Source organism: Podarcis melisellensis, assembly GCF_964234715.1.
Source record: "Podarcis melisellensis genome assembly, chromosome: 13".
NCBI lineage: Eukaryota > Metazoa > Chordata > Lepidosauria > Squamata > Lacertidae > Podarcis > Podarcis melisellensis.
This window is the reverse complement of record NC_138545.1, coordinates 10,526,887-10,545,291: the sequence shown is the minus strand read 5'-3', so window position 1 is coordinate 10,545,291 and position 18,405 is coordinate 10,526,887. Positions and strand designations below refer to the sequence as shown.

Genomic DNA, 18,405 nt, shown 5'->3' with positions numbered 1-18,405 from the left:
CCCCTGCTTCTCCGGACAGTATTATTCCTCTCCTCCACCTGATCTGAACAAGACAAATTGGGTGGCAGCTGATTCTGTCAATTTGGCACTGTAAGGGACATGTATCCACCTTATTGTTAGCTTGAAGATTGTCACAACACAATGCCTTGGATACCAAATAAGATGCAGTGGTTTGATATGAAAGAGGGAAACTGATAACTGATAAGTAAGAGCCTAGTTGTCTATGGAGCACAGAGGAGCTTATAATCATTTCAGGCTTGCTTGTTGAGTCTTTTTTTCCACTGTGACATCTGGAGGTTCAGTCAGGTGAATTGATTATTGTAATTTGAGTAATGATAGGGGAGAGAATCAGTTGTGCAGTGTTTTTGGATTCTATGGCGCATCAGCAGTAGGGGAACTGCCAAAATATTACTATTATTATTTTTTAAATATATATTTTTATTGATTTACCAATATTGTTCCAATAGCGACCTCATTATAACAATACCAATTTTATCTAATTAATGCAATTATGAATGCCAATTATTCAAATGTCAATTATATGATTTAATTAAACGTTTCCCCTTGCATGCTAAATTTGATGGCTTCATTCTTCATTTTAACAGGGAGAAATGTAAAGTATTGCACTTGGGCAAAAAAAATGAGAGGCACAAATACAAGATGGGTGACACCTGGCTTGAGAGCAGTACATGTGAAAAGGATCTAGGAGTCTTGGTTGACCACAAACTTGACATGAGCCAACAGTGTAACGCGGCAGCTAAAAAAGCCAATGCAATTCTGGGCTGCATCAATAGGAGTATAGCATCTAGATCAAGGGAAGTAATTGTTGTTGTTGTTGTTTAGTCGTTTAGTCGTGTCCGACTCTTCGTGACCCCATGGACCAGAGAACGCCAGGCACCTCTGTCCTCTACTGCCTCCCGCAGTTTGGTCAAACTCATGCTGGTAGCCTCGAAAACACTATCCAACCATCTCGTCCTCTGTCGCCCCCTTCTCCTTGTGCCCTCCATCTTTCCCAACATCAGGGTCTTCTCCAGGGAGTCTTCTCTTCTCATGAGGTGGCCAAAGTACTGGAGCCTCAGCTTCACAATCTGTCCTTCCAGTGAGCACTCAGGGTTGATTTCCTTCAGTATGGAGAGGTTTGATCTTCTTGCAGTCCATGGGACTCTCAAGAGTCTCCTCCAGTACCATAATTCAAAAGCATCAATTCTTCGGCGATCAGCCTTCTTTATGGTCCAGCTCTCACTTCCATACATCACTACTAAGGGAAGTAATAGTGCCACTGTATTCTGCTCTGGTCAGACCTCACCTGGAGTACTGTGTCCAGTTCTGGGCACCACAGTTCAAGAAGGACACTGACAAACTGGAACGTGTCCAGAGGAGGGTAACCAAAATGGTCAAAGGCCTGGAAACGATGCCTTATGAGGAACGGCTAAGGGAGCTGGGCATGTTTAGCCTGGAGAAGAGGAGGTTAAAGGGTGATATGATAGCCATGTTCAAATATATAAAAGGATGTCACATAGAGGAGGGAGAAAGGTTGTTTTCTGCTGCTCCAGAGAAGCGGACACGGAGCAATGGATCCAAACTACAAGAAAGAAGATTCCACCTAAACTTTAGGAAGAACTTCCTGACAGTAAGAGCTGTTCGACAGTGGAATTTGCTGCCAAGGAGTGTGGTGGGGTCTCCTTCTTTGGAGGTCTTTCAGCAGAGGCTTGACAACCATATGTCAGGAGTGCTCTGATGGTGTTTCCTGCTTGGCAGGGGGTTGGACTCGATGGGCCTTGTGGTCTCTTCCAACTCTATGATTCTATGATTCCATGAATCTTCATTATTTCTGTGTTCCACTATGTTAATAATTTCCATTGCATTCCATGTGATTTCTATTTGTATTAGGTAATTTATAAACTTTCAAGTGAGGAACTTTAAGTGTAGTCCTTATTCTTTCCTGCGTGTGACAATTTCCACTATGATGTTTTCCCGTCCATATATGATGCTGTATCCTTCATTCCTGCAACTGTTGATGGTTCCCATCATGCCCTGGGAGAAGTGGTTATCCCACATTTTCCAAAAGTCACTGCATCGCTTTGTCATGTGATTCGGCTTCCAGTAAAAAAGCAGTGTTCACCATTTTTTCCAGCCTAGGAGGAGCGCTCTGAACCCAGACTGCAGATAGTGAATCCAAAAGCATCTATTACTGCAGCTGGTAGACAGGAAGCCGGATCTGCCAATGTAATTATATTTGTAACATCACAAAATCATAAGCAAGGAATGAACCTACAATGTCAGCAGGATGTCTAGAGTTGAGCTGGCCCCATCCTTTCCCCGCTTCCTAATTTGTTAGTACTGTGGTATCCATCACTCTCCCACCTATGTAACACTGATCAGACATAGTTTGCCATCATATTAACTGAATGATGGCAGCAATTCTGAATAGCATCCTTGCCTTATCAAGAAATGGGGACACTGGATTATAGCATCAATAGACCAATGGGATATCGGATCCACACAAAGCATGATGGAGAACAGCAACAACTTGGAAAAGATGGATGCACAAACTTGGCACCTCAGTTACCACTCAAGCCCATGTGTCCACTCTCTCTTAAATATATTGCCCCCACCTCACCGAACAACCTTTGACCCGAAGGCTTAAAAACAAAACCTCACTATACCAGGGGGATCTTTGTGAGGGGGATAACCAAGAAGTTGGAGTCTCGGGGGGCCGCTAGGGGCGCATTGGAAGATGGCCGGCAATAACATCTCTCCGGCTCACACGAGGAAATTAAGAGGCTGATATGGGAGTATGCAGCCTCCCTTGTTACCCCAGGGAATGGGGGGACACTGCCTTTGCCTGTGGTGCCAATATATCACCCCCGAGTTCGAAAGATGCCGGGGGTGAGGGCACTAGGCGCACAGCCCTTGTGTGGGTCCTCGGCTCTCCCGGACGCTGTCTCCGATAGCGCGCCTGGTTGCAGCAGCTCAAAATAAACAATTAGAGAGCAGCAAATGCACATGTTTCGAGTGAAGAATGGGAGTTGAGACTGCTATGTGAAGTGACCTCTGTGAAGTCGAGCGACGGGCTGAATTCAACAGCAAAATATCTCAAGAAGAAGACACATCAAAGGGTCAGTATGTAGGAACGGGACGGAATGGGGGGAGGAAACTTTTCTTTTTTTATCTAATGTGATTACCTAACAATTCACCCCCCAAGAAGAATCGTTGCAACTACTAATTATAAGCGGGATGATTAAGAACTGTGTGGAAATGAATTACTAATCAAAGACATGCTTTGTGGAATATCTGGAAAGGAATGAAAGGCCTTTGGAATGATGCAGTTATAAAAAGAGACTCGCTAGGAAGCAGGCCTGGTTGCAGGATTTACGATCGAGGGGGAGGAGACCATGGCTTTGTTATCATATTGGACTGTGAGTTTGACCTGGCAGAGCTCCCTAAGAAGATTGAGGAGAGAGTGACAGGCCTGCGAGGATTAATGGGCAGACTTTAAGAATGTTTTGTACGGAGTGATGAAATGGCGTCTGTCTATTTGAATATGGGTCTTGGAGGAATGGAAAATTTGGCTCTGTAATTTGGAATTAATGTGATTTGATTGGTTTGTTAATAAAAATTATATTAAAAAAAGAAAAAAGAAGTTGGAGTCTCGAGCAGGTGTTCTTTAAATAAACAATAAAGATTTATTTTTAGAACAAGGAAGTATAATACAAGTGGAGAAACTTAGGTTACTTCAATAATAATAATACGCTAGTTCACTTCAATTCACTTTTAGAGGTTTTGGTTTTATAGTTCTAAGGCGGTACTTTCCTTCAGTTACCCACCCCTTTAACAAATGCAGCTCATGAGGTACTTTCAGTAATAGTCTTAAGGGCTCACCCCCCACCATCCTTCACTGGGTTTTGGGTGTCTCTTCTTTCCTCAGAAGAGTCTCTCCCCTCAAGATTAGTTTGAGATCTAAGTAGACTCATCTCTTTCAGCTCCTCCTTCTCCTGTCTCACCCTCAGTCTCCCAGAAAGATTTGGTCCTTTTACTCCTGCAGGGCAATACACTCAGTCCTTCACGGTACACTTAGAGTGGATGTTTTATTCCAGAACCAACTCTCCCTCCTCCACACTCCTATCCTGTCTCCCTAACTCACAATCTCTCCAGCCTCCCTCCTCAACCACCTCAACTCAGCTCCCCTCTTAAGCACACTCTAACTCCATCTCCCTCGAAGTGTGTTCCTTTCAAACTCTCCCTCCTGGAACCACAGCCAATCAGTGGCTGCTGTTCTTTAAGCATTTGCTGGAAGGAGAAAAAAGTAAAAAGAAATACTTGTGGAACCAACTTTTCCGTCACAATAGGCACAACATTTTACAAGGATCGGAAGAGACACCACAGACAGAATAACTGCCACACACTGGAAGAACAAGGATATAGTTTGAGTGCCTCATTTGTAGTTCTATAAATCATTTGATGTGTCAACACAAATAGAAGTTATTAATATTGCAGTTGTTGTATAAGGGATTATTATTTTCACTGGAATATAATAGAAATTAATAAGATTTTGGAATGCAGAAATAAAGGAAATCATCTAGCAATGGGGGGGGGCACCTAAATTATCTGATTCAGTATTTAAGTGATTAGTATTAGTAGTACAATTTGGTATTGTTTTAATGAGGCTATTATTGAATGGTAATTTAAAATTAATAAAAATTATTATAACAGAAATAGCTGTAGAAATAGACTTTAGAATCAACTTTAGAAACAACACATCTGTATTCTCTGAAGCCATTTGGCTTATTTGAGATATTCTCTGCCACCACTCTTTCAAACAGGTTAGAAGTATAATTCAGGAAAAAAGGCTTGTCCTATTAGTGTTAGTAATATCCAGTGCGTTTTCCTCCAGATATGGTTGCATATCTCTGCTACTTTTCTTTGTTAAAACTATTTTAAAAAAACAAGGTAAATGGCTGCTTTAAACTTCTTCTGTTCCTCAGCTGCCTTGTAGGTGAGAAATAAAGAATGTAGAGCCCTTAACTATTTCACAATGTTTTTTGTTTCTGGTACCCTGTGTTGTCTTCAAGATGAATTTGCAGATTACACGAAGTAATTGATAAGAGACTTTTTATTAACAATCATTTATACAGTACATGTAGAACGTTAATCAACTGAACTTAACCATTTCTAAATGCAAAGGCTGAGAGTTTTGCTATTAAGATTCCCTTTGCTTTAAATATACATTAATACATGACAGGGGTGTATGGAGTGTTAGGGAGGGGTAGTAACTCTAGCGGGGAACAAGTCGTGCTCCTTCTGGGGTAGTTTGTCTACCTCAGATCCCCACCCTGCACTCAGTTCTCACCTGTGGCTCCTAGAAGTTGTCAGCATGCAACAGCAGCCACATCCCACAAAACAGATTCAACTGACTGCCTAAATTAGGTGAGGGCAGACAATGGGCCTCAAATCTTCAGTCTGTTAGGGAATTTCTCAGCATGCAAATACAGGATATAGCAGATGAGAACAAAAGTGGGCCCAATGCTTAAGAAGGTGGCTACTGAAGGTGCTGTAGAGGGAAATGAGGGGCAGATGGGTCTCGTAAACCTAAGAAGGGAGCCCACCTAGGAGAAGAAATCTTTGAACCTAAACCTCCACTGCTTTACAGCACTACTCATTTGTGAAAAAGGCTTTGGGAGTAGAACCTGAGGAAAAATCTGTACCCATTGCCTTAGGAAAATCTTTGGCAGACAAAAAGTTAAGAAGCAAACTCTACACATATCCAGAGTAGGGACCTGGAAAGTGATACCAGCCAGCAAGTCCATGTATTCTCAGACCCAACAGAACCACAAATTCCACTGTCATTTATACCTTTCTTTGGGTTAGCTGCTCTTTGTTGTTCAGGTCAGGCCTCAGCACAATTATGTAGCATTTAGGGGTGAAAATGCAAGCCAGTAACCCAGCACCAGAAGCAAAGATGGAGAAGATCTCCACAGCCACCATATATTTTCCTCTGGTGCTCAGGTAGGTTGGAATGAAGGAGAGCCAAACACTGCAGAAGACCAGCATGCTGAAGGTGATGAACTTGGCTTCGTTGAAAGTGTCAGGCAACGTCCTGGCTAGGAAGGCCACAGTGAAGCTGATAGTGGCCAGGAAGCCCATGTAGCCCAAAACACAATAGAACATGGAGACTGACCCTTCATTACAAAGAAATATGATTTCTTCCATCATTGAGTGCATGTCCACATCTGGGAATGGGGGAGAGGTTGCCAGCCAGAGGACACAGATTCCTACTTGAACAATGGAGCAGGAAAAGACAATGGAATAAGCCAGTTCTTTGCCTACCCATTTCCTCATATTGGATCCTGGTTTGGTAGCCATGAATGCCAAAACCACCAGTATGGTTTTGGCTAAGATGCTGGAGAGGGCCACAGAGAACACAATGCCAAAAGCAGTTTGTCGGAGAAGGCAAGTCACCATATTAGGTTTTCCGATAAACAACAAAGAAGAGAGGAAACACAAGAGGAGGGATATAAGGAGACCATAGGTGAGGCTTCGGTTGTTGGCTTTGACTATGGCTGTGTTGTGATGCTTAATGAAGATGCCAAGCACCAGAATTGTGATGAGAGAGAATAAAAGTGCAAAAAAAGTTGAAACAATGGCCAAGTTTTCATCAAAGGCTAGGAAGTTTGGAATCTTAGGAATGCATAGATGCTGGCCGCTGTTTGGATATTGATCTGCTGGGCAACTGACACATGTTCCTATGTCTGAAAACAAACGGTGCATGACAATTTGAAGCAAAACTATTCTTAAGAATTTTCTAATCAGTAAGCCATCTAGCATATTGATTTCTACCTAAAAAGGTTTAAGAACTTCAAACCCAAATTCTTTTAACCCAGTGGCATCAAAAGTAAACCTCATGAATCCAATCTGGAATTTTCTACTTGGAAGATATCTTCCCTTACAGGCCCCCCTCCTTTGTCTTAGAACCACATAAACTGTACAGCAAATCAAGAAAGTACAGCTGAAATCTTAGGAGCCTAGAAAGGCAGGTTCAATGAAACTTTCACCCTTTTGTCAAACAACCTAATTCTTAGAGGGGAAAATGCCATTTGTATTCCACCCTAAGTTTGTAGAGGTTGGAGGTATAATATATAATAAAAAAAATATTCAAGATGTTTTAAAGATAAAAATATATTGATGTTATCTATAAACTATTAGAACAGCACCTCCATTAATTTAAGCCTCCTATCCTCAACAAAATTGCCAAGAGCCCAGAGCTTTCGTAATATCTGAAGATGTCATCTCCCACCTTTCTCATCTGAGATCATTCCGTCTGGACATGGATCACAATCATAGCAGCAAAACTTCTTTCCCTCCTTCTTTTTCTTCCCATAACCAGGAAGACAGTGGGCATTACATATAGAGAGGGGTGGCATCTATCCAAAGAGACAGGAAGAGTTTAATATTGTTTTGGGGAATTTTCCAGTATCAGGTGCTTTAACAGTTTCTGTTCTAAGTATCATACAAACTTAAGAAGATTTCAGTATTCATACCTGGACCATCCAACCTTACAGCTGTGTTAAAATTTGGTGTGATTTCACCCTGGGTTTGCCTTTTGATGGAGTCACCACCTAAGGGCATTTGCTTCAAGGAGTTCACATGGTGTTCCTTTTGTGGTGGCTCAAGGAATTAAAGGTAACCCATTATAGTGGTTCTGCTCCTATCTGCAGGGTCACAACAAGAAACTAGCACTAGGAAATCATTGAATGACCTTTGGATTGTTGTGCCCTGTTAGACCCCATTCTGTCTCCTATAGTATTTATCATCTATAGGAAATCCTTTGGAATAACATCCTAGGATCTAGCACATGGTGTCATCTGTATGCTGATGATGTGAAGTTCTACCTTTCCATTCCATCTGAATGAGAGGAGGTGGTGAAGGTGCTGGTTTGGTGTCTGGAGGTAGTGATGGAAGGGATGGGGAGAGATAAATGCTTTGGGTGGGTGGTGCCTATGCCACACCTGTTCTGGGAGGGGTTGCATTCCCTTTCAAGCAAGAGGTCTGGGAGCACTCCCACCTTAGACCTACTCACCTGCTACAACTGGTCCTAGAGGCATGCACTCTGAACTTAGCTTCATACAAACTAAAATTTCATGATATTCATTCTCAACCCAAGTAGTGATACAGCTAGCGTAGTCTTCAATCTAGTGACACTAACTGGAGAATAGCTTCATGGATTTCATAAACAGGAATGGTGGATGATGCTGGACTCTCTGATAGCCATTGTTCCTTCTTAGTGGGAGATGTCTTCTGCACAGGTTCCTCAATTTGGTATTGTGGCTCATTTGCTTATGTACTGATAGACCTTACAGCATTTCTTAAAGGACAATATTTCTCCTGGATGGCTTATTAGGTAAAGGTAAAGGGACCCCTGACCATTAGGTCCAGTCGTGGCCGACTCCGGGGTTGCGGCACTCATCTCGCTTTATTGGCTGAGGGAGCCGGTGTACAGCTTCCAGGTCATGTGGCCAGCATGACTAAGCCACTTCTGGTGAACCAGAGCAGTGCACAGAAATGCTGTTTACCTTCCCACCGGAGCGGTACCTATTTATCTACTTGCACTTTGACGTGCTTTTGAACTGCTAGGTTGGCAGGAGCTGGGACCTAGCAACGGGAGCTTACCCCGTTGCGGGGATTCAAACCGCCAACCTTCTGATTGGCAAGTCCTAGGCTCTGTGATTTAACCCACAGTGCCACCTGCGTCCCTGGCTTATTAGCATGGAATAAATAAAAAGGGAATGTCAGTATCCCATGTAATGTAATATTTTGTACAAATAAAAGTGCCATTAGCAAAACGGAAGGCCAACATGCACGGCCTCAGAGGCTGAAGGTGGAAACATACAGAAAAGTCACTCTTTCAAATAGAGTATCTCTCAATTAAAGCACTATGAAGCACTTATTTTAAGCCATATTTAATAGTGAATTTCAAAATCAATAACGTATGAATTGCTTTTGTTACAATGCATTTTGTGGATAACCACAAATTTTGGCATTTCACAGATTGCGCCGTTAGTCTCATACCTGAGTGAAGTCTCTGTGCCATTTCATTCTGTCCTCATTAATGGTGAGCTCTTTGCCCGGAGGGGCCTGAGGATCCAACCTTCCCACTTTGACTCTGATGTAGGATCTATTTGGGAAAGTGACCAAGTTGGTAATATCAAAGCCAGCCGCTAACTCTCCATATTCATTTAATGTGATTTCATCCCCAGCACTGTTGTTGAATGAGATTCTCTGCAGGAATGAGTGGAGCTAAGAGGAAGAGAATTAAAAGGTCTATAAAGCATTCCAATAGTCTAATTAAGATTGTTGAATAGCTTTCCAAGATGGAATTAATTCCTTTTCCTCTAGGAGGTAAACACTTCAGTTCACAATGTAGAGCATCCATATTTCAGTTGCACATTCAGGAGAAGGTGGAAATCATGAATCTGTGTCAATTCAGCATTTGACAGACTTCAATAAAGATATTATGAAGGAGAGTTGAGCCCCTAGACCTGCTTGCTTGGGACCTGACTTTGTCATGATCCGTGACAGGGACAGAATTTGAGAAGTCATGTAAGAGAAGTAATGGGAACTCATGTTCTCAAAGATAGGAATGCAAGATGAGAACATCTGACTGAACCTTTCCTTACTTTATAGAACAGAGCTGAGCATAGTGTCATGGGTTGCTGGATGCAGAGGAGTGGCAGGAAGCAGCAGCTGGGGAACCCCCAAGGGACACCCCAAGGAAAGGATGCTCAGAACCAGGGATTGATGGTGGGATGACAAGGAGTGGTCACCTTTGGTGGACATGCCCAAAGATCAAGGCCTTTTGGGAAATTATCTATAATGAAATTAAAAGGGTATTTAAGTATACCTTTCTGAAAAAACCAGAGGCCTTTCTCTTGGGCATGGTCGGCCAATTGGTGCCAAAGAAGGATAGAAATTTTTTTAAGTATGCTACGACAGCAGCAAGAATACTTATTGCAAAACATTGGAAGACACAAGATTTACCCACCCGGGAAGATTGGCAGATGAAGATGATTGACTACATGGAAATGGCAGAAATGACCAGCAGAATTCGAGACCAGGGAGAAGAGAAGGTGGAAGAAGATTGGAAGAAATTCAAAGACTATTTACAGAAATATGGCAAAATTAAAGAAGTTTAGAAAGAGACTGGTATTAAACAATTTGACTTTTGCATAAGCTGTTTTTAGACTATGTGTAATATATTATTATGAAAAAGCAGGTAATGTTAAATCAGAAGGATTTGCTAAAACAACAAATTAAAATAGAATGCAAAAAGGGAGGTGAGAGGAAGTCAAAGGAACAAGTTAATGAAAGGACATTTTGGAAAGTATAATTTTATGTGCTGTTTTCTTTTTCTCTCTCTCTCTCTTTTTTCTTATACGTTTGATTGTGCATCTTTTTTACTTGTTTTGTATTTTTTCTTTTTTGTATTTGTGTAGTGTGTAGTGGTTTTTGTTGTTATTGTTATTGTTATTGTTGAGTTCAATGTCAAAATTTCAATAAATATATATTTTTTAAAAAAAGACAAGGAGTGGTCAGTAACAGAAGAGGGAGCAGACTGGGAGGAGGGGTTTTTGGAAACAGAAGAGACAACAGGGTTATGTGAGCAGGAAGAGGTTGTGACAGACAGCAATCCAGTCTCCGAGGCAGAAGAGGAGGCTGGAGAGAAGGGGGCAAAGGGGCAGAGAACAGATGGTTGCCAGGCCAGGCTCCAGGCCCCATAGAAAACTGGTGGCAGGCATGCATGCAAGGAAGGACTGGGTACTTGGGGAGGAGGACTGCCAGGATGTCCCTGGGTGGTGACCTCTCCCAATGGGCTGCTCTTCTGCCCTCCTCCCCCATTCTACACCACTGGGTAATTGGAGAAGGTCATAGAGACAGAGAGATTTGCGGAGGGATTTGGAGAGGTAACAGAGATTTTCAGAGTGTGGAGGAAGAAGTGGTGGGCAGAGCCTCAGATTGCAGAATAGCTCCGAAACATTATGGCATTATCATTGCCATCATCAGCTGCTGAGAAACCAAAAAGTGTAAGGCAGTTTCCACACTGGAAAAGAAGTTGGAGGTGCTGGACTTCTTGAAGGATAGGACGTCTGTGAGTGCTGAGGCATGCAAATTTGGTCGCAACGAATCCAGTATCCAAGTCATCAATGTTCATGAGAGGGAGAAACATGGGACTGTGGCAGCACTGACTGCAAATTTGACCAGCCAGGGGGAGAAGGCTTTGGTGAAGCAGAGATGGCACTGAACTTATGGGTGGAAGATATGAACTGGACATTGGTTTCTGTGGATAGAAGCATCGTAAACCAAAATCCTCCCATCCTCTAAGACCACTCCCAATCATTCACAGATGAGGACCAGCTTGCCAATGGAATTTAAAGCCAGCCCAGGTTTGCTTAACAGCTTTAAGATTTGCTTAAACCTGAAGAATGTCTGAATGACACGGGAGGCTGCATATGCAGAAAAAGAGGCTTCCAAAATGAACCCTGCACAACAAGCCGAACACAACATCTGACTGTCAGTCAGACCCTCTGGTGCTTTTATCATATGAAGAATCATTCAGTGAGGGAGAAGAAGATGAAGAGGAGGAAGAGGAAGAGGAAGAGGAAGAGGAAAAGTCACATTTGTCCCTCACCAGTAAGTGAAGCAGTTTTTTAAAAATAGTTTTAAATTGGTTTTCTATGAGTTATTCTGGCTTTACATGAGTCTGGTTATATGTGTGAAGGCCAGGAATGTGAGTTAACTGTCATCGTTGTTGCCTGGTTAGATATGAAAGCTTGAGTCATGTAAAGTCAGTTCAGTATCACTATGGGAAATATTCTAATTCCCATCTTTGATACAATAAAATTACTTAAGGTTTATCTTTAATTTCTTAACTTCTTTTATTTCATTACTGATAATTAAATGCCAACTCACATAATGGATCGATGCAGCGAATGCTTTGTAAGAGAGAACATTACCTGCCAAGATTCTACATACTGAGGAGAGAGTTTTCCCTTAGCATCTCTCCTTTTGCGGATGACTGCAGCCAAGTGCATTCTATTTAAGGCATGTGCCAAAGCATAGACAGCATTATAAACACTGTAGCTGTGGCCAGTCATGATCATTTCAAAAAATGGTGCAGGGAGACTCTCCAGCATCTCCTCTCCAGTACATGTGGTTGGTGAGAGAGTGGAATTTGAAAGTGAACAACTGAATGCATCTTCCCAGAAATCTTGGATAAAACCATCTGCGTCTGTCCAATAAGGATGTACATTCTGAAGAAAGTCTTGAAATTTGTGAATCTCCTTGGAGTGAATCGCAAAGGAGATAGCACCATGGAACATTCGTATATTAATAGTTAATTTTTGAAGGCTATATAATATGAAATCAAGTTGGGCTGTTGTAATCCATACTTTTCCTTCATGTGACTTCTTGTAAGGAAGTAGTAACTGAGTTATCTCCATTGTCTTTATAGCACTTGCTAACCATATAATAAATCTACCTTCTCCATATACAAGAACTGCATTGGCTTTGCTGGTTGTGAAAGGTGTAAATGAAAACCATGCATTCAGCGTTCCTACTATGTTACCGTTATAATGCACATTGGGTTTAACTTTTTCTGTGAATGCTGAACAGAGTCCATTATTGAACAGCATTGGTTCTATTGTCTGTAAGAAACGTTCTCCAGCTTCATTAGCTGGAGTGATCAGCCCGACCCATTTCCATCCAAAATGCAGAAGTAAGTGGATAATTCCCTTGTACTGATGATCTTCATTAGGGACCATGCGGTAAAAGGAAGGGAACTTGGTTCCATCATTTATGGCTGGTTCAAATGAGCCAAATGAAATCTGGAAAAGGAAAAAGCCAAACATTTCCAAGTGTAATAAAAAACTAATGATATTCCAACTACTTTGAATATAAATATAAATCCTATATATCCCAAATATATGAAGCTTAGGGACAGCACCAACCTCAATTTACATAGAAAAACATAGACAATCTTGCTCTTTGCTTTCTGTGGATATTATTATTACTATTATTGTTATATCACAGTTTCATACTTGTGCACATTGATTCTTTTCAAGTAGAGGGAAGAAAATGTCATTGCTTATTTTAATATACTAATAAATGAATAATTGAGGTGGAGATAGAGCAATAGAAACTGTTCCTTTGCTCTGTAACCTTTACAGTGGTTGTAGAGATTGGCTGATTCTCCATCTGCTAAGAACTCTCCTGGGAAGATCTCCATAAGATTATATATGTTATGCTGCATGGAAACAAGAAGAGTGAATTATGGAACAAAATACCCATTTTTCAAAACCCATATTCTACCTGTGGAATCTTGAAAAGACCTAAGACATTTGCCATGCACCAGGAGGTATCAGAGTCAAGTCCCCCAATGGCTCCTATGACATTTTTCTGGATGCTACACCTGTAGTTGGGAACAAAGTGATTTGCATTAAAGATCAGGTCCAGAATTGTTCGGTAGGCCATCTTTGAATCATAATAGCTATCATAGATGTGGAATCCCAGAGAGACATTGGGCAACATCCTGGGATTCTTGTTGATCTCATCAACAGCAAAGACCAAAGCAAGGATGTGCTGGTAGAACTTTGTCATCACCCTGCAAATGAAATGAGTTAATGTTTAATGGGAAAATTAAAGAGTGCATATTATCTAGATATAGGAGAGATTCACCCACCTGCCTATAAAGAGAAGGCACAGCCAGCAAAGTTTACTTATTTAATTAGACAATATTTATTTATTTAATACTGTGTCAATAAAAATACTTTAAAGTGTTTTCTATAGCTGCTGCAAACTTCATTGACGTCTGCATCAAACTATCTACTAGGACCACAACATCTTATTGATGATTTCTTACAACCAGTTGAGACCCCATGACTGTGAAATTAATTTTTTTGCTCATCACTTTGCACTTGCTTACAGACAATTGCATTTCTCATTTTCCTGCCAATGCATTCAGTTTATCATTTTGTTGCTGTTTGCAACCCATGTTTGTTTTCTCCACCATGGACATTTTGGTATCATCACCCAAGTTAAGTACCTCACTGCTTGCCCATTTTTCTTCTTATGTTTTTATGCCATCCCTTTTCTCTTACTCTTACTCTCTTTTCTCTCTACCTTTATAGACTTAGATAAAAAAGCTTAATGTTCATTGCCATTAAACTTTTGTGCATAGTCTATGTGCATGGAGATTTCTCATAAAAATGTGTGTGTGTGTAGAAAATCTTTCTATTCTTTTTCTTAAAAAAATTCTAAAGCTTTTTTCTCCAAACCAATCAAAAGTTTTTTTTCCAGTCAGCCATGACGTAGAAAGAATAAATAAAATAATATTAAGTACCAGTTACTTACAGTGGGGTATTAATGAAGACCTGGGAAGGGTGTTCATTGAAAGAAACTCTGGGTAATATGTAATACATATAAGATACCGTTGCACCAATGACAAGGTCACCAGGTTCATACCACTCATTTGGAACATGAACAGGATTATTTGTGGTGCATTTGACACTTTGTACTTGGGACTCCATGTTGGTGAGAAGCAGAAGTAGAAGCAACATCCTGATGGCAAATGTCCTTCTCTGCATAGAGACTCCTGTTTCCCTCTACAATATTATTGCTGTCCTCCACCTGATTTGAACAAGAGGGATTGGGTGGTCGTTGACTGTTAATTTGGTATTTTAAGGGACATGTATCTACCTATTGTTAACTTAAACACTGTCACAACAGAATGCCTTGGATGCCGAATAAGATACAGTGATTTGATATGAAAGAGGGAAACTGAAAACTGAGAGGTAACAAAGTCCAGCCTCTCTCTCCTCCTTTACCACAGCTGTCTATGAAAAACTGGGGAACTAATAATCATTTCAGACTTGCATGTTGCGTGTTTTCCGCTCTGACATCTCGAGCTTCAGCTTGTGGAATTGATTATAGTAATTTTAATAATTACAGGGGAGAGAATCACTTTTGTAGTGCTTTTGGAGTCTATGACACATCAGCAGTAGAGGAACTGCCAAAGTAAATATATTTGTGATGTTGCAGAATAATAGGTTAGGATTGTACCTAAAAGGTCATCCAGTTCATACCCTGTCAATGCAGAATACCCACAAGCCTTTGTTATTTTTTAAAATCCACTGATAAGCAGGAAACAACACTCTTCATAAAATTTCTCTATCAAGTATTTTTTAAGAGTTTCTGAGTGTCAGAAGTACATTGAAGGAAACTAGGGAAGATACCATTAGCAGTTTGGGAGAAAAGCTGATAGCCAACTACAGCGAGAAGTAATCCTTGAGCGTATATGCCAACTATTTTGAATAATTGTAATACTTACAATTGGCAGATAGCAATGTGGAAGTACCCATTTGTTTTTACTTTCTTTGTTTTTCCTCCTTTTTATCTTTTTGCATTGTTTTGTTTGTTCTTTCTGTTTCTTTCTTTCTCTCTCCTTGTTTTATTTTTGTATCATTATCATTCAGATTTGGAAACATTTATAAGAAGCTTTGGAAGTAAGAAAACAACTCACTCTGAAACTTACTTACAGGTGGTACCTAACACCACGGAAACTATGCCCAGGAACCTCACCAAAATGCTGGAGAGGATACACCTCCACAGGCACATACCTCCACATGTGATGGAAATGTCCTAAAATCCAACTCTTCTGGACCTCGATCATACAAGAAATATGCAAAATAACTAAGCAATATTAGAAGTCACTCCAGAACTGGCCCTACTAAATATCTTCCAAGACAATAATGCCCACTCACAACACAAAGAGCTTATAACCCACCTACTCTCAGTAGCCAGAAGCATCATAGCCTGACACTGGAAAGACTTGTCAGGAGTAAGCGTAGATCAGTGTTATCAAATAGTATGGGGAACAGCCTTATTAGAAAAACTAACCAATAAACTGAAACTGACATGGGGACAACAAGGCAACAACAAGAACCCTCCAACAGCATATGAATCAATCTGGCTAACCTGATCCAAACACACACACACACAAACACACACACACACACAACTCACAAATGAAAGCAAATTTCACTACAGCCAGTCAAAGACAACCAATCACACCCTTGGCCACCCTCAACCTCTTTCACCACCAAAGGAATAGAAGCGAATAGTAAAGAGAACCCACACAAGTGATGCTGACACAAAACCCCACACATACACTAAGCAGAATAGAAGCATTGCCACCCGACCGCACCCCAATCACCATCCCCTCCCCCTTTTCTTCCTAATGTAGTCCTAACGTCTCAACAAATGAAACTGATCTGTAGAAAATGTAACTTGAAAAAAGAGACATTGCACATAGTTTATTAAACCAAGAAATTTTAATGAAAACATATCTTTCTTTTTAAAAAAAAGTTTAGGAGGGGGGAAGGAAGCAGGAGGGTCCCTGGATGAAAGGCATGGTAGAAAGTGTCTCCCAGGGGGAGAGACTGGGAGAAGAAGTAGGGTCTCAGGGGGGAGATGGGAAGGTCTACTTCTCTGTGTGTGAATAAATGAGTAGATATATATGATATAAATATGATAAAGGGCCCATCTTCTCTCTCTTTCTCTCCTTATTTTTGGGTTTTTTTCTTTTTATTCGCCTTGTTCTGTAGACTAGGTTGATTTATATTGCATTCCATGTTGAAATTTTTCAATAGACTAGAATTGAATTTATTACGGTCCCAGACCAGACCCACATACCGTATTAAATAAATCAGAAACACAATAAAATTAAGTTTAAATTAACAATCAGTATAATGATAAACAATACAGTTATGCCAGTTAAAATATGGTTTAAGTCTTAATCTCTAAAATATTATCTATAATTTGCTTTTAAGGCCTTAGTCTTTATAATACATGGCTTGTTCCCTAGGTTTTATGGCAACCGCACAAAATTTGACCACCTTTAACATGATCTCTGGATCCTTGTCCTCTATCAGAGATTTTAAACATTGAGGTTGGGGCCCACTTGGAATTTTCTGTATAACAGGGCTGATAGAACTGAGCGTATATCCCTGTAAAAACAGCATCGTAGCAGGGCATGAGAGATGGTTTCCACCTCTAATGAGCTGCAGGGGCAAACTCGTTATAAAAATTATATATATATGAACTTCCATATTGGCAAAGCCAAGGGTATGCACTTGTTTGAGTTGTAGTGCACTAAGGCATATGGTAAATAAGAACAGTTTGAACAAGTAAACCTAAAACTGAATGAAAATAGTAAAACACTTCCTGGTAAATAGCATCTAGATGTGTTCACTACTGAGGACAAAGCTTTAAAACGAAGCAATTTCAATTTCAAATCCAAATACACCAAGGTCAGCAAGAACTTCCAGCCCTCACAAACTTCTTCTTCTTCTGTTCTTGGAGTCTCCTATTCTTACTTCATTTTGTTCTTCATTATCCTTCCAAGACAAACACAAAAATCTCTGAAAAACCCTGGTGACAGCTTTATTTGCATACATTGTTTCTTTCCACTTCTTAGCCAATCTTCTTAGCACAGTAGAACTCTGTTTAGATTCCCATTACCCAAAAAAGTTTCTTTTTTGAAATTTTGTCCTTCCTGGAATCTCCCTGTGCAGCTGGTAAAAGAGTTTCAAGGTAAATGTGGTCATTATTCCAAAAGCAAGACCAATGAGATAGGGTGCCATGCTATTGTATCCACATGTGAATACAGCAGATTTCCATGAGCAAACAAGGGAAGGACCATAGTTTAGTAACATATTCTTTTTATTGAATGAACCCAGTTCACACAGTTGGCAGTCACTTACTAGATCACTGTTCTTTGTCAGTCTTTGGGATCTTTGGTTCTCATTACATGTGAAACCATATATCCATACAGGTAGCTATTGTGCCAGATGGGGTTCACAAAAGGTCAGGGAGCTGGCAAGGATATGGAGTGAATGTGTAAACAGGGGTTTACCAATCCAGGGACCCCCAAACAGTCCAGGCCACACTTGATGAAGCCAGGGACCTCAGATCCATTCCGAAGCAGTTTAAGAGCTGGCCTAATGTCTAATTAGTGTCAAAAACTCTAATTAAATAAATGGCTGGAAGCAGAGTGGGAGGATATGAAGTTGAATCTTCTTCAAACTCAGGATTGAGGAAAGATTCCATTTCCACAGCGTTCTCTTTTGCAAACAACTTATTTGTGGAGAAACTGCTTGAGGTTGAGCACCCTGCAGGATCTCGGTCCCGAGGCAACCGTTGAGTGAAGGCAAGGAATCTGTGGGGTGGGGCATTAGGTAGGAAGGAGAATCAGGCACTCAATCTCCTACATTATCCAGGGAATACACACTTTGCAGCTTCCAATGGTCTCCCCAAATTTGTTCAGGAAAGGCAGAGAGCATCTTGAGCAGAAAT

The 18,405-nt window shown here is 40.8% G+C and overlaps 1 protein-coding gene across 1 annotated transcript; it reads right to left on the bottom strand.

The window, feature by feature from the left end:
* Positions 1–5,461: 5,461 nt before the first annotated feature.
* Positions 5,462–14,579, bottom strand: LOC309356006 (vomeronasal type-2 receptor 26-like; the record flags this gene model as incomplete). The annotated part of the gene is made up of 5 exons (XM_081887181.1): positions 5,462–6,837; positions 9,067–9,294; positions 12,444–12,878; positions 13,363–13,654; positions 14,404–14,579. 5 exons carry the CDS (start codon positions 14,577–14,579, stop codon positions 5,848–5,850), a joined length of 2,121 nt encoding a protein of 706 aa, XP_081743307.1. The 3' UTR covers positions 5,462–5,847.
* Positions 14,580–18,405: the final 3,826 nt, after the last annotated feature.